A 25,643-nucleotide genomic window follows, 5' to 3' on the forward strand; every position below is an offset into this window, starting at 1 on the left:
TCTGACCACCCAGCAGCCCCAGGTCGCTGACACACCGGGGCTGTGGGTCCCTCCCTCTGTGCGTGGCTCCTGCATTAACATGAGTCCTGGTTACACCCTTTTGCGGCATCAGAAGCCTGACTGATAAACGCCAGAGCCCGGGGGGGCAGGGGGTGGGGTACGGAGGCCCTGGGGCCCTGACGCCTGTAACTGCACATAACGACCCAAAGGTGGGCTGCAGCAGCCTCACAGGAAGAGACACGACACGACACGTGACACGCGACACGACACACGTGACATGACACACGACACACAACATGTGACATGACATGACACGCGACACACCACACGCGACACACGACACGACACGCGACGCGACACGACATGTGACACAACACGCGGCACACGACATGTCACGTGACACACGGCACATGACACGTGACACATGATACGACACGTGACACGTGACACGACACGTGGCACACGACACGTCACGCAACACGCGACACGACGCACTGCAGCAGCATTTCACAGCCTCCGTTCCGGCGCCCGCACGGGACGGCCCCCCGCGGCATGTGGCTCACGGAGCCTGCGCGCCAGGCAGCCCGATGGCCACGGCGCGGGCGGCTGAGCGGCGGCCCGGGCGCGGCGGGGGGTCTGCCGCTGTGAGGAGGAAGGAGGCAGAACGAGCTGACGGGACGGAGCTCCAGCAGAAGCAGCAGGGGTGTCGGACGGGGAGGAATTCGGGTTCGTGTCCGTATCTGTTCCTATTTGTGGAAAGGAAGACCGTAGGGGTGAAGCGCAAAAATACGTGAAAATGGTCCCCTGGCAGCTGGGGGACGGAACGGGGTGGAGGGAAGGGCCGGGGGCACGAGTTGGCTGTGTGCACGTCACAGAGCTTTGACTCGGGCCCTGTGACACCTTACATGCCACTGGTAACACTGCGAGTAATGTCACACATGTGAAGCGATCTCTGAAGACTGTGAAGTCGACTACATACCACCCGGCAACGTGGCCCTCAACGTGGGCTCAAGAAAACGAGCCCAGGTGACCAGGGGTATGGGGCTTGTTTGAAGGACAACAATCGTTGCAGAGACTTTAAACTTACTTGGTCTTCTTGCTGCTGGTAGTGATTTGGGGCTTGTTATCGTTGTTTTTTTAAGCGTATTTATTTATTTATTTTGAGAGAGAGACAGAGGGAACAGGTGAGGAGGGGCAGAGAGAGAGGGAAACACAGAGAATCCCAAGCCAGCTCGGCCCTGTCAGCACAGAGCCCGACGCGCGAGACCTGTGAGATCATGACTGGAGCCAAAACTAAGGGTCGGACGCTTAGCCGACTGAGCCGCCCAGGCGCCCCTTGGACTTGTTAATTTTAAAGCTTTTTGTGTATATTGCAGGATAATGTAAATAAACGCGTGTAATAATGTGGTTAGGAAGTGAGAGCTTCAGGGTACCCTGGTACCAAATTTTAAATTGGAATAAAACGGGCGTCTGAGTCGGTGAAGTACAGGGGGCCGGTCAGCGTGGGCACGGGGAGGGCTGCTTCCTCGCTCTGCCCCCTGGAGCCCCGAGGAGAACGGCAGTGGCAGCAGCGAGCCCCTCCCTGCCCGGGTGCTGGCTTCTAAGTGCCCCCCTCGCAGGAGACACGGCTGACCTGGACGGGAGGCAGGCAGGCGCCAGATGAACCCAGGGCGTCGGGCTGGGCCACAGTCACGGAGGCGCTCAGGAAGGGACCGGGAGCAGCCAGGACCCTTCATGACCACAGCTGACCAACGCACGGCGAAAATACAAAAGTCCACGCATTCTTGACAGTAATGAGAACATGTGCGCGCGCACACACACACAATTTTGTCTATCACTCTGGTGGGATGATCCACAGTCTCCAAAGACATCCGGGTCCTGACGTCTGGAATCTGTGACGACATCGCCTTCCACAGCACAGGGGCTTTGAGGACATGATGGGAGATGGCCCAGGACCACCCAGATGGCCAAAATGCCATCTGAGGGTCTTTGCCGGAGGGACAGAGGGACACAGCATGAGCAGTGTGTGCGCCGGGGTCTGGCTCTAAAGATGGAGGCCCACGGTCAGAAGTCGAAAATCAGTGTCACCGGGCCAAGGTCAAGGTGTGGGTGGGGCTGGGCCCTCCTGGAGACTTGCCGTTTCCACTCCCGAGGCCCCTCCTCCACCTTCGGAGTGAAGCCCTGGCACCTGCGGTCCCTCTCTGACCCCTGCTCCCTCCCCATGGCTCCTCCGGTGCTCACCTCCCGCACCCGCCCTGGCAAAGATGCTGAGTCCATGGGGCCCACCTGGGCTTCTCAGGGTAGCGCCCTCTCTCAGAGCCCCTAACTGACCGCTACGCACTGGAAGGTTCCGGGCCTTTCTGGGGGGGCCGCTGCTCTCACCACTGTGACCCACATTTCCCGGAAGTGAAGAGCCCTTGATGCTGAGGGAAAGCTCTCTGTTACTGACTCATGCCGGCCAAGGAATGACGGAGTCTTAGAAGCACCCTCTTGTACTGAGTACTGAGCATCTGGACCAGGATCACCAGCAGATGACAAAACCGGCAGGTGGGACGGACAAAGGACTGCACCTGTGCGGGGACAGAGCCGCACGCCGCAGGCTGCTTGCTGGCCATTGATGGGGAAGCGTCAAGTCTACAATGACAGAAGGGGCTGTCGCCCCCCGAGCCCACTGGTCTCGTTCCCAGGGCACAGGATTGTGGGAGAAGAGGAACAAGACAGATATCATCAGCCAACTGGCCCAGTGTCTACGACAGGTCAATGGTGGGTGGAATGGTGGAATCTTCTAGATTATGAGAGGTTCACGAGATGTTACAACCAAATGCATACAGGGAGGGACCCTGTTCAGATCCAGATCTGAAAAACCTCTGCAAACAGACACATTTAGAAAGATTAAGGGGAACTGAGCACAGGTTTGTACTGGAGACTATGAAGGAAATACAGCTCGCGTTTTCTGGTGCACAACACGTGCAATGGTACGTGGTGAGGTACGCAAAGCGTATTTCTGAGGGAGACACGTCCTGACATACTTAGAGGTGTAGGATCACGAGGTCTGGGAGTTAAGAACACATTTCGGCAAGAAGCCTAGATGGGGGAGGGGTACGGAACAAGCTCACGGCTGAGACCCAAGTGGCGGAGGAGGTCACACCGTCTCTGACTCCTGGCCGTGCCTGGGAGTTTTCATAGAACGTGCTACTGCTTGGAGAGGAATTTCTTTGCTGTGCCAGCTTTCCCTGTGAAACCGGTACTTGCTGGGGGGGGGGGGGCTGCTCACCGATCTAACCTGTGCCATGCACACCCCTCCCCTGCCCAGGCCCTCACAGCAGCTGGGGTTCCACTTATCACAAACCTTACACCTGCTGCATCAAACCCAGGCCTTCTCAGCTGTACGGAGGGGGTTAAGTACCAAACGAAGGGATTTAAATAGTGAATAGGGACAGTGAATAGGGGCACCTGGGTGGCTCAATTGGTTAAGCATCTGACTTTGGCTCAGGTCATGATCTCACAGTTCGTGGGTTCGAGCCCCGCGTCGGGCTCTGTGCTGACAGCTCAGAGCCTGGAGCCTGTTTCGGATTCTGTGTCTCCCTCTCTCTCTGCCCCTCCTCTGCTCACGCTGTCTCTCTCTCTCTCAGAAATAAAGAAAACATTAAAAAAAAAAAAAGCAGTGAATAACCCTGGGGCATGGGCTTCTCGGGACCGAAGCCGGCCCCACCCCATGGGAGGCCCAGGAAGCAATGGCAGAGACTGGGGCTCTGGGCAATGTCCCCATCGCTCTCTCCAGATGACACAGGCGTCATCTCCTTGCCCAAGGAAGGGAGGGTCCCTGCAGGCACCGAGGAGCCCCGCCCCTGCCACGAGGGGCCACGTCTTCCTGTGACACACGACTGATGTGCTCCCCTGCCCCTGACATCCCTTGGGCTGTGTCTCAGCAGGGGGCCAGTGCGGGTCAGCCTGGGGGCAGTGGGGGGCGGTCTGACACTCCCCGCCCCCCCCACCGCCCACCACCTAGCACGCGGTGCTGGCTGCTGCCAGGGGCGTGCTTGTGGGGGCCTTGAGCCACACTTGCTCCTGGCAGGAGCCTCCCGGCCCAGCTGTGCGATGTGGCACGGTGGCCTGAACGACGGTGCGGGACTTCAGGCCAGAGACTGTGATCACTGCCGCCGCCCCCAGCGGTGTGGGCTTGGCTCCCTGTCCTGGACCCCGACTGCCTCCAGGGCCCACGGCGCCCACTGCACCCACGCTGTGTCCAGGTGCCCCCGACCACGCAGCGGCCGGTGCTCCAGCGCCTGCCTGGCCCCCCCAGAGTCGCCTGGGGAAGGCGCGCCTCCATTTCCATGCAGTTTCACAAAATTGTGACGGTTTTGTCTGTGAAGCAGCCACCGAAGGAAGCAATCTTTCTCCCTGTTTACTGGCTCATGTCCCCGGGGGACACGGAACAAGGCTGCATGTCATGCATTAAGATAGCATCACCGGTCTGAGCGAGAACGCCTTCCAGAAAGACCATTATGGCCAATTACCGTCCGTAGGAGGGCGAAATAAAACACACTTGTAACGGGGAGATCGACAGGTAATGCGCCCCCGCCAGTGTCCGTCAGAGCGGCTGCGTGTCCTCCCTGGGCTCGGCGTGGCTGCCCCCTGGAGGGGCAAGGACCCTCTGCTGAGAGGCGAGGGGCTGGGGGCGCCCTGCTGAGGGGGGTTCGCTTCCGGTGGGGGCCGTCACCTGCGGGGCTGCATGCCCTGGCCCCCCTGCCCCCCTGGGACCCCCCCCTGCCAGAGCCTGCCCACTGCCTCTGGAGCCCTACTGCCGGGGGGGGGGTATGGGGGGCAGGAGAGACCAATTCTTGGCTTTTCTGCTTCAAACGCTGAGGTCCAGGAGTGCGGCGGGAGAAAGGGCCTGTGATTGGTCTGAGCCTGTGGTTTGCTCCTTAGAAGAGATTGTGGTTTCATGGCTGGAGGAGGGACAGGAGGGGACACGTGGGGAGAGGCAGGGGGCTCCCAAGGAGGCTGCCGATGGTGACAGACGCCCCCTGGGGCTGGGGGCCTGGGAGCAGAGTGGCTGGAGACTGAGAGATAGAGGCCCAGTGTGGCCCGGGGGGGGGGCGGGGGGGGCCGGGGGCAGGCGGGGCAGGGTGGAGGTCAGGAAGACCTGCCGCGGGGACTTCCTCTGACTTCAGGGCGGACGGACAAAGCAGCCAGGCTGCACGAGCGGGCTGAGGGCGGGCTGAGCACACGCCTCTGCAGGGGCCCAGGGGCGCTCTCCTCCCCTGCCCTGTGCCTGGGCAGCCCCGAAGGCAGCGGAAGTCCAGGACCCCTGGGCGCACGGGCGCTGGAGACAGCAGCGGGCTGTGTGAGAGGAGGCGCCCCGCAGGGCACCTGCCGCGAGAACGTCTCCCTCGCACACCCCCGCACCTATCAGCGCCCACAGGCCGGGCAGCACGGGCCTGACTCCTCCAAGGGACCCGGGGACCCTGGTGGGACTGCAGTGACCTCCTCGAACACCGCGGAACGGGTGGGGGAGCAGCCGGTCCGTGTTGATGCGACAACAGCATGTGTCTGTCAGGAGAGCTGTCACTACGCGCCAGGCGCCGCCCCTGACCTTCCAGGTCCAGCATCTACCATACCGTTAGCGACAGCCCCGCGCAGGAGCCCCGCGTCCGGGGCACAGAGACGGCGACTGGCTCGTGCCCGCGACTGCCCCCCACCGTCCGTGCCCCCTCTGGCCGCCCTCCTCCGCAAGATGGCGTCTTGACCAAAGAACGCAAAATTAACCTGAACGTGCTTTCCGGCGCGAGGCATCTGAGCGGCGAGGTTAGAGGAAGGCCCTGGGTGCAGTCGCCACAAGAGGAAGGGCGGACGGAGGAGCGTGGCGCAGGTGACGGCCCCGTCCGGACACGCGGTCCCGGCTCCGTGGGGACGGCGTGACCGCCTGCGCGCTCAGCGCTGCGGAGCTCAGTCCGAGGTGCACGTCCGCTGGACGCCCCTGTGACCTCTGACGGGCGCGGGGCCCTGTCTCCCGCCCGGACCAGCCCCTGCCGCCACACCCCCAGCCCCAGCACGGATCCTGAGACTCGCCCATGACCCGCGCCACCAAATCACGGGTAAACACGGGACGGGGATGGGAAGCTGTGGCCTCAGTTGCTCAGAAAAATACACGACAAACCTGGAGACATCAGACAGATGAGTCCCGCCACGGTGGACAAGGAAACGCTCCTTCGCGGCTAAGCTGGATTTACCTCAGCGATCCAGGGGTGGGGTTCACCCACTCCTGGACGGAGGCGAAGTGTGGCCTCCAGGGAGGGGACGGGAGACGGGTCTGTTGGGAGGGTGGCAGGTCATGCCACCGAGTCCCTGGAGGTCACGTGACCGGCCCCCCCCTCCGGCCCCAGCAGGCGGTGCCGTCCCCAGGGTCGTGGCTCGGGGTGGGGCACGCCAGGGCTGGCAGGAAGCGAGGGCACCCACCTTCACCACAGTGACCATGCCCTCGTTGGTGACGGGGTCCGTGCGGATGCTGAAGTGTCCCGAGGGGTCCCCGCTGATGATGCGGTAGAAGGCATTCCAGTTTGGTGAGTGGGGCTGATCTCGGTCCATGACGGTCAGGTTGGCGACCACCACCTCCACCTGGTTTTCGGGCACTTCCCCGGCGAACTGCAGGGCCGAGCGGAAGGAGAGAGAGCGTTCTCACCCGTGCGGAGGCCTGCGGAGCTCAGGAGAGCCCCCACCAGCCCCTGGGGGCCCGCCCTCCGCCTACCCCCCGCGGAGTGGCCCGTTCCGCGGGCACCGTGGCATCCTGAGAGCGCTCCGCCCACCCCGGCTGCCCGGGGCTCAGCGCTGTGCCCACCACCTGCAGACCAAGGCTCACCACGAGCACGCGTGTGCACCCGCCTCCCTCCTGAACCCCCTGCAGACCCTTCCCGTGTGCCCGGAGACCCGTGCGACAGCTGGGGCGCACAAGAGAGACGCTGCAGCACCGGCTCGAGGGGTGCAGGGCCCCCCGGGGAGAATCCTGCCCGGGCGCTGTCCACGCGTTACTCCCAGCTCCTCGGGGTAACCCTGTTCTCACCCCGATTTTATAGATGAAGCAAGAGAGGTTAAGAGACCTTGGGGTACTACAAAGTGAGGTGCAGAGTGTCAGTCCTGAGGACCAGCCCCCTGTCATCGCGGGTCGGGTCACGGGATAGGGAGGAAGGGGTCCCAGGCAGCTCAGCTCCGAGCCCTCGGCCTCCGGGGCCCCCTCTGCACCTGCCTGGTCTCAGCAGGAGGAATGCCGAGGCCTCACAGGGCTCTGTTCTCACCACCCGCTGCGCACGAGGCCTCCCGGTCACACTGCCCTGTGCCCACCTGGGGGCTGTGGCCCAAACATGCCCTGTCACAGTCCAGGCCAGGCATGGCGTCGCTTTATGCAAAGGGCAGTCTTCCCGGGTGTGCAGGGCACCCGCCCCGGGCCTCGGCTGCCCCAGAGTGAACCCCCCGCCCCTGAGCTTCAGGACGGCTGGGAGGCTCCGCGGGCAGCCAGCCACGGGTCCTGCACCACCTGCGTGCTTTTGTGGCTCCGACTTTGCAGCCACCATCTGGCTGTTCTTGGACACTCTGCATCCAGTGCTGACAGCGGCCCCAGGGCCAGGCGCCTACACACACGGCCCCTGCACAGGGCTGGCCCTGAGGGGACCCCCTCCTCCTGGGCGACCGGCTCCCGGTTCTCCCCTCGGGAGCTTGGTTCGCTCTCGGAGAGACTGGGCCGGTCAAGCCCAGGGGGGCCTGGACTGGGGCAGTGGTTTTCTGCCCCTGGGCCCTTGAAGAGTCGGCCTCAGCTGGTGGTTGGGGAGGGGGTTCTGGGTGCAAAGAACAGGAAATTGGGCCACAGAGGCTTGAACACGGGGGTTGACTCCCCAGAACCGGGAGCCTGAAGGCCGAGGGTGGCCCTCGTGGTTCTGTGTCCGTGATGGGGCTGTGGCTCTGTCCTTTGTGGTTTCCTGGGGGTCAGAACGCAGCAGCTCGGCCCGTCAGGTCTGCGCTGCGTGACAGAGAAGGACGGCCGCCCTGGCACATCTGTGCAATTGGCAGCGTCTGCCTGACAGACGAGGACACGGGGGCCCATTGGGGTCTCTTCCCAGAGTCACTTTGCTGGAAGAAAGAGGAGACACGCAGACTCCTCCAAACGACCAATGTGTGCTTGGTGCGCACGGCCCGGGGCCTGGGGCCTCAGGCTGGCGGCAAATGTGTGCGGGGACGATGCAGACGGGGGTGAATGACTGCACAAGCCGATATACAGAGCAGGGATCCAGAGCCGGAGGAATCTAGAGCCCCGGCAATGCCGGCTGCCTTGGCTGGAAAGGGCTCCGTTCAACCCCAGGCCAGAGCGCAGACCTTCACCTGCACTTCACGGGCTCACGAGAGGCTCCCGCGTCAGCACCTGGACTTCGGGCTTCGACGCCCTGCTGGGAACCCCACAGCCCAGCCGCTCAGGCGCACACAGAGGGCCCTGGTCACCCGGTACTCTGTGCTCGCAAGCCTTCAAACCCAGATTCCGTCACCTCGTTAGCAAGAAAAGCTATGTATTTATCCCGAGAAGGATCTCTCCCAGCAGGTCCTCGGGTGCTGTCCATGCAGCAGCATGAGGCCCTGTGGGGGATCGGTGGGGGGGGCAGCTGGCGCCCTTGACATTCCGCCCGCTCCCCCAGCGGTCCCCATGCGCCGCAGCCCTCCAGCCCGGCTCCGCCAGCGGGATCTGCGGACCCGCAGGCCGGCCTCTGGGGGGCACACTGGCCGGGAGGGAACACGGTGCTGGCCCCTGTCCTCGTGGGACGTGGGGTGCCACAGTGCACCAGGTCCTAGTGAGGGACAGCAGCGCTACTCAGTCCAGTGGCCAGAGACCCACTGTGGAGGGGGGAGGCACTCGGCATGGGGGAGGGAGTGGCCCCGCCATCCCTGTGGGTGGGGTGGGGTCCTGGGGCGCAGAGGCCTCAGGTAGAGGAGCGTGGGGGCGGGGCATTCAGAGGGGACTTTGCTGAGGCTTAGCCACGAGGCCCAGCGAGTGCAGGGAGGGGTGGGGGGGGCCGGGGGGCCAGGAGGCGGGTCACCCTGGGGAGTGCGTGCATGCATGTGGGGGACCTGGTCCCTGCACAGGTATGGGGTGAAGCCACCCAGTGGTCCTCAGGGAGGTGGGAGCCAGTGGGAGGGCCTTGGGAGTGGGGGGCTTTGCAGGCCTCCATGCTGTCCCCCAAAGGGCCTGGAGCAGGCCCAGCGGCGCCCCTGCATCAGCGTGGGGGAGGCGGGAGACTCAAGGCCGAGACCCCCTCCCGGGACCAGTCTGCTACCCGTCCCTGCTGAGCCAGCAGGCCTGGGCCCCGCTGTCCTGGTGTCGCTTGAGCCTCCAGGAGACACGCCTCCCGCTGGTGGAGCAGCAGGCTCTCCGGTGATTGCTACCAGCCGGGGCTGTGTGGCCTGGGCCGGGTGAGAAGTGGGTCTGCCATCCACAAAACGGGCACCGTCTCTCCTGAGGCTCGGGGATGGAGGAGAACGGGCAGCCTGGCCTCGGTCCCTGAGCACAGCTACTCTGCCGGGAGGACCCAGCTCCCCGTGGGCGGAGAAGAGCGTCTGCTGCACTGGAGCCGCCTGCCCGAGGGGCCGTCCGGGTGGGTCCAGGTCTGACTTGGCCTCAAGCAGCCGTGGAAACTTAGGGGGTCCCTCAGCCCCTCTGAGCCGGGGTAGGGATGCCTGCTCTTCACCTCCCAGGACAGCAGGGGGGGCCGGCGAGCAATGTGCGGTCTCTTCAGACCTTCTAGGAATTCAGAGGTGGGGATGACCCTCTGTGGTCCTGGGGCTCCCCTTAGGGGCTTGGTGGGAATGGAGGCCTCGCATGGGGGCTGGCAAACGACAGGGCCAAGTTCAGGCCATAGCCCATTTGCTTAATAAAGTTTTATCGGCACACAGCCACGTCCCTTCATTTACGTATTATCTGTGGCAGGCTAATTGTGACATCAAGCCCCCAGACTTGAAAGTAATTACTGTATGCCCTTTAGAGAAAAGATTGTGGATCCCCACTCTAGACCCCCATGCTCCCCACCTCGGTAATTCAGAAATGGGCACGTGGCCTCGCCAGCCAATCAGGTTTAGTTCTGGTGCCCTCTGTCTCTGGCCTGGGTGTTGTGCCCACACCGGCCTGAAGGCGCTGGGTGCAGTGGGGGCTTCCATCCACAGCCTGGGGATGCCGCCAGCCCAGAGGAAGCATGTCTCCGCTGGGGAGCGGGGTGCTCCTGGCGGCTCGAGGGGCCTGGATCCAGCTATGCCTGAAGTCAGTGTTTGGTTTTTGGCTTCTGAGACTGAAGAGTTTTCCTTTTGGTTAAGTTGCCAGGTTCAGTGTAGCCGACACCTGCTGTGCTGCCTGGCTGCCCGGGACCTTCTGAATTCCCTTCTTTATTTTCCAGACATTTGCTTTCACAGCCTCCTCTGCACGAGCTGGTCAGCTGGCCTAGGGCCTCCCAGTCAGCTGCACCTGCATGACTGATGCAGAAGTGAGGCGGGGAGGCCCCACGCTCTGGCCCCTGCAGGGGCGGCACCGGGTCCGGCGTGGTCCTGGCGGCAGGAGGGGGCGCTCCGGTGGGGCCCCCGGCACGGCTGGCGCTCAGGTCTCGTGACCACTCACACGCCTCGGGCTGCTTCCCTCTCGGATGAGACGATTGGGGTGGGTCCTGGCGGTGTCGCCTAAGAGCCAGGTTTCAGGCGTGCCCCCGAGGGTCAGCACGCTGGCGCGTTGGGCCCCCGTGTCTGCTCTGCTCTGTCTGCAGTGCGCGGTCCGTCCCCAGGCTTCACGGCACAGGCGAGACCTGACTCCTCCCAGACTCTGGGTGAAGTTTATTCCAAGAGTCTATTTTAATTCATGCAAGTTTAATAAAGGTTCACAAAGAAGGGCCTTAAGCTGGTAAATCTGGCTTAGGATTTTCTTATTAACCTTCCCCTAGCCACATGAGTTTTTAATTTAATTTTTTCAGGTTTTCAGGCACAGGGAAAGCCTCTCCCATGCCTCATGGGATGCAAAGGCAGATATTTGGGAAGGAAGGAATTTGAAGATCATTGGAACACAGTGTCTCGCCTGGACCATAATCCAGGATTCAAATGTAGCCCCATCCCCAGGGTGGGGAGGGTTCCATCAGGCACAAGCCCAGCTCTGAGGCAGATGCCACAGGGCTCCCAGGGGAAGGTCGCATTAACACAGAGGAGGATGTGGGGGGATTCGGAGAGGACCGGGAACGCCAGCCTGTCCACACCACACAGTACAACCCCCGAGGCTGTGCTGTTGAGCACTTGGAGCCATGGCTGGTCCTCAGAGTCCTAAAAGATGCGTGCGTGGGTGGAGGACTTGACCCTCTCCCAGCCGCCTCTCGGGATGCAGGACACTCCCGCCCCGCACCCCTGCACTGCTGGGGCATCTAACTGGGAGGGGGGCGCCCTCCCCGACCCGCAGCTCAGGGATGCGCCACCGTCAATAGCGGAGAGCGGGCCCTGGGAGCCCCTGTGTGGCCGGGATGGGGCTGCTGTGCTGGGTGGACCCTGGGGAGGGGTCTCCGTGGATCCCCGTCCCCCCCCCCCCCCGGGCACACGCCATCACTGCTCATCATCTGTCCTCTGCTTCTGCTGGCAAACGTAGCTGTGGATGCGCCTCTGGACATTCCGGTGGTTCTATTGCCTGAAATACACTTTTCTACCCAGTAAAACCGTGACGGCTTCTGCTGGGTTCTGAGTTCAGATTAGAGTGTGATTGAGGGACCAATGGCTAATCCAGAAGCAACCTGCGGGCTGCCTCCACTGACCCTGCACGTCACAGTGGGGGACTGAGGTCTGGGGGCCAGGACGCCTCCCCGAGACTCTGTCCCCGCCCCGCGGAGCTGTCCCCAGAGAAGGGGGCTGTCCCTGGAGAAGGCAGATAGTGCACGGACAGCTCATGGGAGAGGACCTGGCGCTGAGCCACCAGTGTGTCCTGGACTCGCCCTCCCAGCGCCTGGGGTCACACGTGGGGCTTGCTGACCAGTCTTACCGCAGGTCACGCTACAGGGGCAGGTGGCTGGTTCTGCAGGGGACGGGGGACAGTCACGTGGCTGACAGTCACTGTTCTTTTTTTTTTTTAATATTTTATTTATTTCTAGGAGAGAGAGAGACAGCATGAGCAGGGGAGGGTCAGAGAGAGAGGGAGTCACAGACTGAAACAGGCTCCAGACTCTGAGCTGGCAGTCAGCACAGAGCCCGACGCGGGGCTCGAACCCACGAACCGTGAGATCATGACCTAAGCGAAAGTCGGACGCTTAACCGACTAAGCCACCCAGGCACCCCTGACAGTCACCGTTCTTAACGGCAGAGCAACACCACCCACCGTTGCCGTATTTATCCCGTCTCCCTGTGCGCCGGCTACCCGCTCCGGGGTGGACACGCGGGAGTGCGCCCCATCTCACAGGTGAGGAAACAGGCACGGAGGCTCCCGGACTTGCCTGAGGTCAGAGGCTGGTCCATGTAGGAGACAGGTTGGCAGCGGGGACTCTGGCCCCAGCCTCTGACCCCCACGTCTGCCTGCAGCCCGGCTGGGTGGGGACCCGGGGGGGTGGAGGAAAGTGTCATCTTTGGGAAGTGGACACCGGCCTGGGCAGGAAGGGCTCGTGGTGGGATGTGATGTCAGGTGGGGACCCGCGCGCAGAGGAGCTCCACGTAATCACTCACGGCAGAGGTTCCCGCCGAGCGCCTGCGCAGTTAAGGGCGTGGAGTTGCAGGATTCTTACTGTCAGGAGCTCATGCTGAGTTGAAGTCTCTCCCTCCTCCTGGGTTTGTGGACTTAAGTTGAAAGCTGAGGAGCCCGGGATTCACAAGACTGGGCCAGAGTGGGCCCACTTCCAGGTGGGGGGGCCCAGCCGGCCCCCGGGAGGGTTCCGAGGACAGCCCATGCCCTAACCTCAAAGCCAAGGCTGTGGTCTACCCCACCAGGCAGGTCACTCCCAGGATGGAACTTCCAGTTTTATCCCAAGGAAAACCTCAAAAATGAGGGGGGCACAGACCCACAGAACTCAGGCTCCCCAGTTCACTGCCCCTGCCTCTGGCAAACCATTTTAACTCCTCCGAAGGGCGGACGCGTGTGCGGCAGGGGCTGGGCTCACCGTGGGCCAAGCGCCCGGCTCGCTGTCCTCTCCCGTCTCCAGGGAACCCTGGGGGCAGCGGGGGGAGGGGAACCACCACGATCGCACTCCTTGAATGTTAATTTAACTAAATTAATTTTTTTCACGTGTAATTTCATCCATACTTTTCTTGGGATGGGGAGCAGGCCATTCAGTCAACGCGTGCGGCGGGGGCGCCTGGGGGGCTCAGTCGGTTGAGCATCTGACTTGACTTCTGCTCGGGTCATGGCATCGCGACACGGAATGGAGCCCCGAGTCAGGCTCTGTGCTGACAGTGTGGAGCCTCTTAGATTCTAATTCTCTCTGCCCCTCTCCTGCTCTCTCTCTCTTTCTCTCAAATAAAGAAAAAAAGAGGAATGTGTCTTATCATCTGCAAGTTTTAAACTGCAATAATAATGCACCTTATTGACTCCCTAGCCCCCACCCCCAGCAGATGAGGAAACGGGGCTGAGACAGAACGTTCTGGCCACTCTGCTGTGAGCCCCTTGGCTGCCGACTCAGAGCTGGGGCGAGACTCCAAGTGCGTGAAGGCGGGAGCCGGCTGGCACCTTCAGAGCAGGACTGTCCCCAGGACCAGTGGACACTCCTGACGTCCCCTTGGGGCCGATTCCACGTTCGTGTAAAGTGCGGACATGCAGCTATCAGCCCAGGTTGCACGGCTAGGAGCGGCCGAGCGGGGCTAATGAGGGGCTTCCTGGCTCCAGGAGACCCTCCTGTGGGCCTGGGAGGGGGCTGGGCTGGGCTGGGCCGGGGCACCTGGTACCCAGGCTTCACTCCGGGACCCAAGGATGAGGCCCAACAGGAGGCCCTCGGGGCAGAGCGTGTCCTGGGGGCCAGGGGCCCTTTGCCCGCAGGCCCCGCGCTCACCCTCGAGGGGTGCTGAGTGTCCAGCGGGTGCGCGGGGCCTGCGGCGGGCACACCTCGAGGCAGCACTTGCACAGGGAAAATAACTTTTAATTAACATTTAAGAATAGGAACTGGATCATGCAAATCCCCCTCGTCTCCTCAGCTTCTGCTGATTGTTCTTGATTAAGCTCGATAAAAATAGCCTGGCTGTTCGGGGATGCGGCCGGTCCTCGGCCCCCACCCCCTCACCCCCCAGCCCCCGTGCCAAGCAGTGTCCTGGGCCCTGCCTGTCACCCGTCTCCCGGGACACACCACAGGCCACCCTGACCACCAAATCTAACCCGTGATGGCCCTGTGACCCAGTCGCCTGGATGTGAGCACGTGGGTGGGGGGACCTAGCACACTCCTGCCAGAACCTGGCTCCCCCCCATCAGTGGCCTTCGATCTGACAGTAGTGAGGCCGCCATCAGAGTGCTGTCACGGCGGAGTCAGCATCCGAGGCGCCCTGCACCCTGCCTTGACCTTCTGACTCACACCTGCTCCAGGCCCGGGGCCGCCTGGGGCACAGGAGGGGCAGTGGGCAGCCCCAGCGGGCCAGGCTGTGCCCAATGCCCTCCACCTGGACATGGGGTCACCGTCTGGGGTCAGAGGCACCTCCTCTCTGGGGTCTCCGTGTGCTTCCTGCGGCGCCCGCTTCGCAGAGGTGTGTGTGGACCTGGGGGCCCCTCCCGGTGCCCTCCCTCTCCTCATTCCCTCCCGGGACCGGCGGTGGCTTTGGTGCGGCTGCGTGCAGGGGGAAGCTGGGGTTTGGGCTGGCAGAGCTAGGCCGGGGGTCGGAGGTGGACCCTCCACAGGCCTGCCCTGCAGCAGGTGTGGGGCGGCCCGGGGCCCTTGTGCAGCTGCGGAAGGTGCTCCACCTCAGGAGGGGACAGGGCAGCCAGTGGCACAGAGAGAGCAGGCTCTGGCTTTGACTGTCGTGCTGTGTGGCCTCGGGCCGCCTGAACCTCGCCCTCTGGGCTGCAGTCGTCTCTGGTGGAAAACGGGGCAGTGGCCGTTTATCTCACGACCACCGTGGCCACGTCGGGGAAACACCTCTAAGGAAACACACAGAAGCTTCTAGGCGTGAGAGCCACGACACTACGGCTCCCTCCCCCGGCCCGGGCAGCGATCTGCAGACACAGCTGTGGCACGTGGACACAGAGGACACGCGACGGTGGCCAGAGTGCGTGTGGCTGTTCTGTTTCTCCTGCCTCCTCTGGCAACTCTGCCGTGAGCTTGACGTTCTTCCCAAGCGAGCACTGAAAACATCCCAAGGCTGTTCAGAATCCACGGATACGGGAGGGTCTCTGAGACACGTTGTGAGTGACGGAACAGAAGTCACAGGACGCAGGGTACAGAGCGGAAGCGCAAGGCGGAGGCGGCGGCGGGGGAGGGGAAGGGGCGCCTTCCTCATGGTGCGTCACTTCGAACCTTTTCAGTTATGCTACCATGTACGCAAAATACCTGATGGAAAGCTCGGCCTGGTCCCCACTCTGGCTAGAACTTGTTCGTGTGACTGGTGCCTTTCTGCCCGGAGCCTCACACAGTCATGGTGGCTTAGCTGGCTTGTGCTCCGTATCTGGTCTCAGAATCAGAACTGGCCAAGAGGGATTAACATGCCTCAGCTCCTTGAGCCAGACCAGGCTGGCCACCTGGACTGCATCAGGGAGGGAAGGGGATTGTGCAGACGCCCAGATTCCCAAGATCGTGACTCGGTAAGAGAAACAGAGAAGGCCTCGCTGGCTGGGGGCTGCACCCGCGCAAACTTCGTGACTAGCCAGAGAGCACGCACGGGAGGCTGGATGTTGTCCCGGCGGGAAGAGCTTGTCCGAGGGGAGGACGCTCTGCCCAGGACCCCAACCGGGCTGTTCACCGTGGGGCCTCCCCGTCGGGAGGCTGGATGTTGTGAGCACCCGATCTGATGTACGAGCCCTTCTCTGTTCTTCTCTGTTCTCTCTCCTTCCTTATGTTTCCTCTCATTGTTTAGTTCACTCTATTCCCCTTCCCTTATAACCAGTACAGTTTTCCTCCGTGAAACAGCAAGTGCAGCTCTTTTGAGTTACTATCATTCAGAACAACCTTTAAAAAAGCGAAAATGATTAAACAAAAGAGGGCGTGCACGGACGGCCCGAAGATCTGAGCTGGAAATGGGGACCCTGAGGAAGGCGGGGGGCTGCCCCCCTGCACGGGCACAGCCACAGACGTGGGCTCTGCGGGCCTTCTGTGGATGAAAGAAGGCAGACTCCACAGAATCGCGTGCTCCTCGTGACTCTACCCGTGTGATGCTGTAGGATGGGCAGAGGTCACCTGGGCGAGGGATGCAGGGGTGGGGGCTGCCTCTGGGGATGGGCACGGGCACGGGCTCCTGGTTGGAGGGAACGTTTCCCGGAAGATCCGCGCATCATGGCGCATCCCCGTCACACCTCAGGACAATGAGCCAGACCTCGATCGGACTCGAAGGGGGAGACCAACGGTGGCTCTTGCCTGGAGCGGATGGGCGGTGCCTGCTTTGGCTCCTGGCATATTAGACAGCGGCCAGGCTTCTTGGGCGTAAAAGACAGAATCGGGCTGTTTGGGGCAGGAGGCACTGCTTTCCTGCCTGTCACCGCAGCCACTGGTGTCCGTGCCATCGCCTGCCCTCCCTGGGTGGTCACACCTTCTCTAGAGCGCCTGGGTGGAAGCGCGGACTGGGAGGCAGGTGGGGGCTCTGAGCATCTTGTCCAGGCTCTGGGGGCTTTTGCCAAACCCCGGCTCCCGGCAATGCCTCCTTCAGCATTTCACTGCCCGCTTTTCCCCAAGCCCAGTGGTGGCCGAGTCCTTGACCTCCCAGGCTTACCCGGTGGGGGTGTGTGTGGGGGCTCATGCCCAGAAGCACATCCTTTACTCCCACCAGGGACAGCTGGCTTGGGGTCCTGCCCTGGCCCCATGGTGAGAATGGAGGTCCCGAGGCTGTTTCCCGGGGGTCCTGGGGTCCTGGGGTCCTGGGGGTCCTGGGGTTCTGGGGGCCCTGGGGGTCCTGGGGTCCTGGGGTCCTGGGGTCCTGGGGTTCTGGGGGTCCTGGGGGTCCTGGGGTTCTGGGGGTCCTCGGGTTCTGGGGGTCCTGGGGTCCTGGGGGTCCTGGGGTTCTGGGGTCCTGGGGGTCCTGGGGGTCAGGAGGACTGATGCCGCTGCCCCAGCAGACAAAAACTTGCAGGTTGGGACCAGGACACCCTGGGACCAGTGTCCTCTCACCTGCGCACTTGGCCTGGACCACCTGAGGCCCCTCACTCGGCAGATGGGTTCTGAGTAACCCAAGGTGCCCCCTGCTGCCCCACAGCCGCCGGGGTTGATGCCAGATGCCTGGCTTGGTTCTTGCTCCACCCCTCACTGCAAGGTTGCCCGAGGAGGCGGCCTGCTCCTCAGGGCGCTGTGATCCTGCGCTGGCACAGGCAGGCGGCGCCGGGCCCTGCTGGGGGCTTGCAGCCTGGCATCATCATTCTTCCAGGGCCGCTGGGGGCTGCTCCACCCTCATCCAGACTCCCTGGGGCCCTGGCCCTGAGCCTTTCCTGCCATTGCCCGCTGGCCCAGGAGAGCAGGTGGAAGCTGAAGCCCGCCCCCCCCGGCCCCCCACGTGCATGCTGCCATCTGCCCACTAGATGGCGCTGCGCCCCCACCGGAGAGGCTGCCCAGACAGGTCTGGGGATGGAGGAACTGGGGGGGGTGCAGGGGTGCGGGACCTGGGACTGTGATTGGGGACGGGAGTGCTGGGGGCGTGGGGGCACGGGGAAGCAGGATGAGAGGATGCTCAGACCCCAGGGAGGCTCCCGTCTCCCGGACTCTAGCCTGTGACATGTCTTCCTGGTGCCGAACTGGCTCTCTCGGGGAGGAGGGGTCTCCTCTCGGTCTCCCCACCGGCCTCCCCTCCCCCCTCGCTGCACGTCAGGTGCAGCTTCTGGGCTCCCATCCCAGCTGCTCCCACTTACAGGTTAGCGGTGTGGGTTTGGGCAAGCGACCTGGCGTCTCTTAGCCTCCACGTCCTCCCCCGTCACTGAGGGGTTGTCGGGGGGGAGCCTGGCCCTCACGAGGTTGGGGGACTAGATCCCGGCCGGGGCGGGCTCCCAGCGTGGCTTGTGCCGTCGCCATTACCGTTACTGTTACTGCTGTGGGCCCGCCGGGGGCCTGGGCCCAGCCGAGGAGGTGGCTCCCGGGGGCCGTCCCGAGGGCCTCGGGCCGCAGCCGCCTGCCAGCACTGCCTGGGGAGCCCTCGCTGGCCTGAGCCTCCCTCCTGCCACCCTGGCCCCTGCACCTGCCGAGCTGGAGACGGGCACCTGTAGGGAGGGTGATGTCCCCTCGCCAAGGGCCTGGGCAGTCGTCCAGGGAGGGTGTTGGTCGTGAGTGGGGAGAGGGCAGAGGCCGCCCCTGAAGATGGCTGGCTGGGTGGCGCAGAAGGGGGCTGTCACATTTGCCGCGAGTGAGCCGCGAGGGTTTCCTGGGGGGCAGCTCTGGTGGAGTCTGTGACCCCAGGGCTCTGCCGCTTGGACGGTCCCCACAGGAGGGCAGCCGGTCTCGGTGACTCGTGGGCTCTGGACTCAGGATGGACATGCGTGAATGTCTGCCAAGCGCACTTGGTGACTTGGGTCGGGAGCAGCCTGGTGTGGGCAGCCCTGCCTGACCCTCCGGGACTTCCTGCTCACAGGAGCTGAGCTCCTCTTGCGGGGCCGGGCCTGTCCCGGCCGAGGACCCCCCGACCCCCCCAGGGGGTCGCATTGCACACACGGCCACACGCAGCCCCACACGTGCCTCCCAAAGTGCCTGGGCCCAAACACCACCGGGCAACTCCGGATTCAGTGTCCAGCCCTCTCTGTCCTGGGCACTTCTCAGGGCATCGGCCGTGGCTCACCGCCGGCCTCGCTGCACAGGGTCGGAGCGCGTGATCCTGCACCCACCCCCGCAGGCAGAGCCCGGCCTCTCTCCCCCTGCACACCCTGGGGCGGCGTCCCTCTGCGGCAGCCTCCCGCTGCCCGGGGCGCTGTGGCCGCGCCATCCGTCCTTCCATCGCAGTCTGGGGGGGGGGGGGGGGGGGGGGGGAAGCTACGAGCGGAGCCTGACGGCCGCGAGCTGCGTACTCACCGTGCTTGCCGTGAACTCTGGCGGGTTGTCGTTCACGTCGGTCACGGTGATGATGGCCGTGGCCGTGTTCGAGAGGCCGTAGTTGAGGTTCCCTTCCATGTCTGTGGCCTGAACAATGACTGTGTACTGCTGCACTTTCTGAAGGGACAGGGCGGGAGGGAACAGGGTCAGTTCGGGTTTTAGCTTGTCCTCTTCACCAACACGCACGCTCCCCACGGCCGGTCCCTGTCAGGTGGCTGCCCGCAGGGGCCCTGGGCGCGCTGGGCTCCTGACCCGTGGCAGAATCCCACCCCCCCGTCTGCTTGCTTTGGGGCCGCAGTGTGACACGGGGGGCCTGGCTGCTTCCGTCTCGGCGGCCCCGGCCTCGGGAGGTGCGGGTCGCCCGTGGTGCCGACACAGAAGGGAGAGCAGGGGCCGAGAGCACTGTGCTGCGTGGGGCTCCGGAAGCCAGGGATGGACACTTCGCAGAGAGAGGGAGTGTCCCACGGACAGACCAGGGCTCTGCGAGCCGCCCTCAGACTGGTCTCCGCATCCGCGGCTCCTAACTGAGTTCTGAGCGTCTGGTGTTGTGCCGCCAAACTGAGCTCTGGGAGGCCACGGCGGTCCCACTCACCGCCGTGTCCCCCGGGCCGACTGTGGTGCGTGACATGTTCCTGCGTGACCATCAGTGACAACGGCACGCTGAGGAATGGTGGGCTTGTGCACTGAGGTCCCTGGAGCCTTATAAGGCGTCTGGCTATTTGTGGGCAGCTGGGAGTCACTGAGGGGCCTGGAGGGAAACCACAGGATCTAACAAGTGTATACAGTCGGTCGGCAAACTGTAGCCCTCGGGCCAACTCTCCCGACCACCGCTTATTTCTGTAAATAAAGTTGTATTGGCACAGCGCCACGTCCATTCAGTAGCGCACTGTCCGTGGCTCGTGTTTGCAGGACAACAGCTGAGTGGCTGTGACAGCGATCATCCGGCCGCAAAGCCTGAAATAGTCACCGTCTGGCCCTTGACATGAGACGTGCGTCAGCCCTGGGCCCTGACACCAGGCAGCATAAGCTGGGTACCGCCAGGGCGGGGGAAACCAGGGGAGGCTTCTGGAGGAGGATGTGCTGCCCGGAGGTGACGGGGTGGCGGTTTCCCCCGGAGCTGGGAAGAGTGAGTCTGGGCCCGTGCTGGACCCTGGGCTGGGGTGGGGGCCCTGGGGGCTCAGGAGCATCCGCACAATGTTTCCCACCTAGACTCTTCCTCATCCTCCCACGGGGCAAGGCCACAGCTCCGCGTGACCATGGCCTGGGGGTCCGGCCCAGCCCCCTCCAGGGTCAGGCGTGGGGGGTGGGGGGTGCGCTGGCTCCTGGCCCCCATGCTCCCCCCACTTCCTCACCCTGGCTGTCATTTCAGGTGGTGACAAGGAGGAGCAGGAAGCCGGTCCTCTGTGCACGCCTGGGTCACTCCTTCAAGGGGACTAACCAGTTGGGGGGGTGGGGAGGCACAGTCGGGGCTCCCCGGCAGGCTCTCCAGGGCAGCAGGCATGAGGGGAGGGGCTGAGAGGTGTGGCGGCGGCACGGGGCCCGGTCCCCATCCGTGAGATGCCTGGGCTCCAGCCTGGTGCCCGCCACACAGTACACACTCGATCAGTGTTTGTTAAGTAAATTGAATAAATGTCTGAAACAGCTGACATTTGTGAAAATGGGTAGAACTTGCAACCAAGGTAGACGTGAAAAAATAATAGAAATAAATTATATGTGGTGCTGTGCCACGTTCAAGGTCTTGTCACAAAAGATGCACCTGTCCTTCCTTCCCTTCTTCCTCTCTGGCATCCATCCACCCATCCCTCCACCCCCCACCCATCTACCCATCCATCCCTCCACACCCATCCCCCATCCATCCCCCACCCATTATCCATCCATCCATAAACGATCCATTTCTCCATCTATCCATTGATCCATCCATCTATCCACCCACCCAGCCGTCCCTTCTTCCACACCCCCATCCATCCCTCCATCCACCCATCCAGGCTGCCTGCCTGCCTGCCTTCCTTCCTTCCTTCCTTCCTTCCTTCCATCCACCCACGCACCCCATCCCTCCATCCATCTATCCATCCAGCCCTCCACTCATCTGCCCAACCACCCATCCATCTACTCATCCCTCCACCCACACCCCCATTCATCGCTGCACCCACCCGTCCATCCGCCATCATCTATCCCCCATCATCCATCCTGACTCCTTCCCTCCCTCTTTCTTTCTTTTTTTTTTTAAATGTTTTTTATTTATTTCTAGGAGAGAGAGAGACAGCGTGAGCAGGGGAGGGTCAGAGAGAGAGGGAGTCACAGACTGAAACAGGCTCCAGGCTCNTTCTTTTTTTTTTTAAATGTTTTTTATTTATTTCTAGGAGAGAGAGAGACAGCGTGAGCAGGGGAGGGTCAGAGAGAGAGGGAGTCACAGACTGAAACAGGCTCCAGGCTCTGAGCTGGCCGTCAGCACAGAGCCCGACGCGGGGCTCGAACCCACGAACCGCGAGATCATGACCCGAGCGAAAGTCGGACGCTTAACCAACTACGCCACCCGGGCGCCCCATTCCCTCCCTCTTTCTAACATGTTATTTGTGTCCGGGGAACCACAGCTACCCCGTGAGGAGGCTGACATCTCTCTGTGTCTGGCACAGGGAGCTCAGGAAGGGGTACAGGCTTCCCCTTGGAGGTGCATCAGAGATGGCTCCTGAACGGGGAGCGTAGCGCTCGGCAGAGAGAGAAGGCGGCCCAGGCAGCGTGAGCAGCGGGAACACGTGGCCCTGCGTCACCCCACAGCCGGCACCACCGGGCACCCCAGGGGCAGGTGGACGTGCCGGGCAGGGATTCCTGGTTCCGGCCACTGCTTTCTGGCTTTTGTTGTGCACGAAATGCAGATGGAGCCAAGGGGCCCACACAGCGACATCAGGGAAGGCACCTGGGGGTTTCTTTCTGAAAGGACGGCACACAAAGCGCGGCCAGCGCCATCCTGGCTGCCTGTAGCACGGTCAGGATTCGCCTTCGCCAGCCTGGGCAATGCACACGCAGAAGTGCCCCAGGCCTGACCCTGCGGCCGTGCGCACAGCAGGGGCCCCTTCCTTCCTGCCCATCGGAGGGGCCACCTGGCTCAGTCACAGCGCTGCCTCGGCTGAGACTAGGACACCGTCAAGATGCGCCAGAGGCGGTGCCGGCACCAGGGGGCAGGCGGTTCCGAATCCCCACCCTCCTAAGCCTCGTTCCAGCTGCCCCCTGCCCTGCGTGCGCCCCGCCCCACCAGCATGCGGGCTGCGCCTCCATGGCTGCGGCACAGAATCCCACTTCCGCAGCCTCGCTTTGCAAGGTTCTCTCGTTTAATCTGACTCTCTCCTTCCCCCCGCCCAGGACCGACTTCCAAGCTGCACAGAATCTCAGCAGAATCCTCCCACGATCAGCAGGGGGACCTGGGCCCTTCCTGCACACGGTGTCCCTCATCGCAGGGGCGGCCGGGCCACCCGCTGCGTCCGCGTCCCTCTGCCAGTCCTGCCTCATGGCCACACGTGCCCAGGCGGCTGTAAACTTACTGTTGCATCTCCCCCCACGGCTGGCCGGGTGCCCGAGCTCTGGTACATTCTGTGTCGGACATGCCACGGACGCTCAGTATCAGCAAAAGGAGTGAATGAATGAATGGGGTTTGGCCGGCGCCTGGCACTTGACTGGGCACGTGACTTGATGCCTGCAGGATGCGGGTGTGCAGGACCACACCCACCCCGCCCCCGGGTTGCTGGGCGGCTCCTCCCCGGTGCACGACGGAGCCGGGGATTGTGAGACATCTGCAATGTCCCCCCCCCCCCCACGGCTGGCCTTGCTCAGGGCACACGGCAGGGTCCCGCTCGGTAAGGCTTCCCGCGCGACCTCTGCCGCCCCGGCTCTGCCTGTCTGACCGTCGGCTGGGAGGACGGGGAGCCGGTGGAGCAGACGTGGATGGGAGCCGCCGAACCTCACGCCCCACCTCCCACGGCCACCACCACAGGGGCCGGAGGACCGAGGGGCACAGGCTGGAGGCTGAGGGAGATCTGGTCGGAGAGGAGAGGAAAAGTCTGATTGGAACGTGAAGTCTCTTTTCCACACCATCCTCAAGTCCTCAGTCATGGACTCACAAGCTTTGTGGGACCATCCGGGCTACTGCCCTCAGAGACACAGGGACACACACGTGCATGTGTGCACATCTGGGTACCTGCGTGCAGACACGTGCATGCATGTATATAGGTATGGGACTGTGTACAGGTGTGTGCAAGTGTATTTGTGTGCACACATCCATGTGTACATCCATGTGTGCATGTTTGTGTGTGTATACATGTGCACACGTACACATGCACGTAGGTATAAGTACACACGTACGCTGTGTGTGCACGTTTGTGTGTGGACACACACATATACTTATATGTACATGTGTGTGAACACAAGCATGCATCCATGTGTATATCCGCGTGTGCACATGCAAGCATGCATATAGGTATATGTATGTGTGTGTGCATGTACCCATGTGTACATCCACGTGTGTGCACATTTGTGTACGCACATGCACACACACATAGGTATATGCACATGTGTGCATGTACCCATGTGTACACCCGTGTATGCATGTTTGTGTGTGCACATGCATGCATACAGATACATGTGTACATGTGTGTGCATGTGTGCATGTATCCATGTAGACACCTGTGTGTGCACTTTTGTGTGTGCACATGCATGCATGTAGATATATGTACACGTGTGTGCACGTATCCATGTGTACATCCGTATGTGTGTACAATGTGTGCAGCCCACCACCACTAGAGGGTGTGCCGGTCTTGCTTTTGGAGGCCGAGTGGGGGACTATCTGGGCCCTGAGTGGGGGGAGAGATCACCCCCCACAAGGAAGAAATCTGGGCAGGGTCCCAGCGGGACCGGGCCTCTCGGTGGGCGGGGCTCCGAGATCCGGGCCAGCCCAGCCGTGACCTGGGATTTGCATCGTTGTGAGGCCGAGGGGAGGCTCAGCTCCCGTGCTGTTGCTTGTACTTTAGAAAGTACACTTCTCAGACCCAGGAACGTCACCTTTTTGTCTCGCCAAGCCCCCTCTGAATGGCACTCAGAGGCTGAGGGAGGCGGCGGGTCACCTGGCACCCCTGGACAAGATGCCCTATGTAACCGTCCCATCGCTCCTTCTGGGAAGGCTTTGGCGCTGTTAGCGGTTTGATGTATTCATTAAACAGGGGCTCGTTTCATGGGTTCTGTGAGGGCAGGTGTGGGAGCCGGTGTGGGTGCGGGACGTTTTCCAGTGCCGTTCTAGCGCTTCCTGCTGACGACCCTACAGACCACATTTGCCGAGAGGCACCTACGTTCCAGCCGCCGGGGGAACAGGGGCGAAACCCTCCCTACTTTGCAGTGGATCAAACTGAGTCCTGGGGGCCACATGGCTGGTGGATGGTGTGCCTGGGGTCTGGCCGTCTGGAGCCCCCAAAACCTGCTGCCCGGCTCTCCTGGGACAGAGATGACCCCAGACCCACAGTGGACCTTCTCCACGGGCTGAACTGTGTGGCAGGCCTCTGATCTCCATAGCAGCCCCCGATGGAGCTGCAGGGAGGTGGCCGGGTGGGGAGTGGGCGGGCCTGGGCCTCGGGAGTCTCCCACCAGCCCCTTCCCGCCGCCCAGTGGGACCCCTCCTCCTCTGCTGCAGTGAATCTGCTGAAATGTGATCTGGCCACTTTCAAGTTCTAGAGGAGGTAAGAAAATCGAATGCAGGTGGTCCTGGGGGTTCTTGCTTACGATCCCCAGAGCTCGGCGGTTACAGCCTGCAGAACACCCATCAATAACGCAGCTGGCTGGCCTGCCCTGGAAAAGCAGCAAAGCTTCCTGCAGGCCCCTGTGTTACCCCCTCCCTGCGCCGGCCGCCAGGACTGCACCCTGACCCACACCAGGGCTCTGCTGGGACCCCCGCGGGCAGGAGGACCCCAGGCTGCCACCCAGCCCGAGAATGGCGGGCACAGCGCCCGGGCCCGTGTCACCCCCCTCGCTGCGAGCACATGTCCCTGGCCACGCTGGTGACTGCTGCAGGCACTCCGCAGAGGGCTGGCGGCCGGGACGCGGGTGTAAATTAGGGCTGAGAGCCCGGCATCCACCATGCAACCCACAGACGCTCCGGCGTCCCTCCTCCCTGAATGAGGCTGGGGGTCTCTCGCTGTCTGATCCCTGCCGCTGCCCCGATGCTGCACCCTGGGCCGCAGGCCGCCCCCTCCCCACCCCCCGTGCCTCCCTGCCCATCACTGCCGTCACTGCTGGAACTGCTGTTCCTCAGACGCCGACCTACAGTATGCTGGGGGCTGGGCCCCCCCCCCCCCGCGCCTGGGCCCGGGCCTCCCCTCCGCCTCCCCCCTGCACCTGGGGCTGGGCCTCACCCCACCCCCCGGGCCTGGGCCTCCCCCCTGTGCCTGGGCCTGGGCCTCCCCCCTGCCTCCCCCCTGCACCTGGGGCTGGGCCTCA

At 62.9% G+C, this 25,643-nt stretch overlaps 1 protein-coding gene across 1 annotated transcript in view; it reads right to left on the reverse strand.

The window, feature by feature from the left end:
- Positions 1-25,643, reverse strand: part of CDH4 (cadherin 4) — a 514,294-nt gene that overhangs the window by 11,591 nt on the left and 477,060 nt on the right. Inside the window, exons 8-9 of the mRNA XM_039237054.1 lie at positions 19,149-19,286; positions 6,460-6,645 (exon numbers count right to left, since the gene is read on the reverse strand). Coding sequence (XP_039092985.1) covers positions 6,460-6,645; positions 19,149-19,286 — 324 coding nt within the window. The remainder of the gene's footprint in view (positions 1-6,459; positions 6,646-19,148; positions 19,287-25,643) is intronic.

Source organism: Hyaena hyaena, unplaced genomic scaffold (genome assembly GCF_003009895.1).
Source record: "Hyaena hyaena isolate Hyena2069 unplaced genomic scaffold, ASM300989v1 scaffold_118, whole genome shotgun sequence".
Lineage (NCBI taxonomy): Eukaryota > Metazoa > Chordata > Mammalia > Carnivora > Hyaenidae > Hyaena > Hyaena hyaena.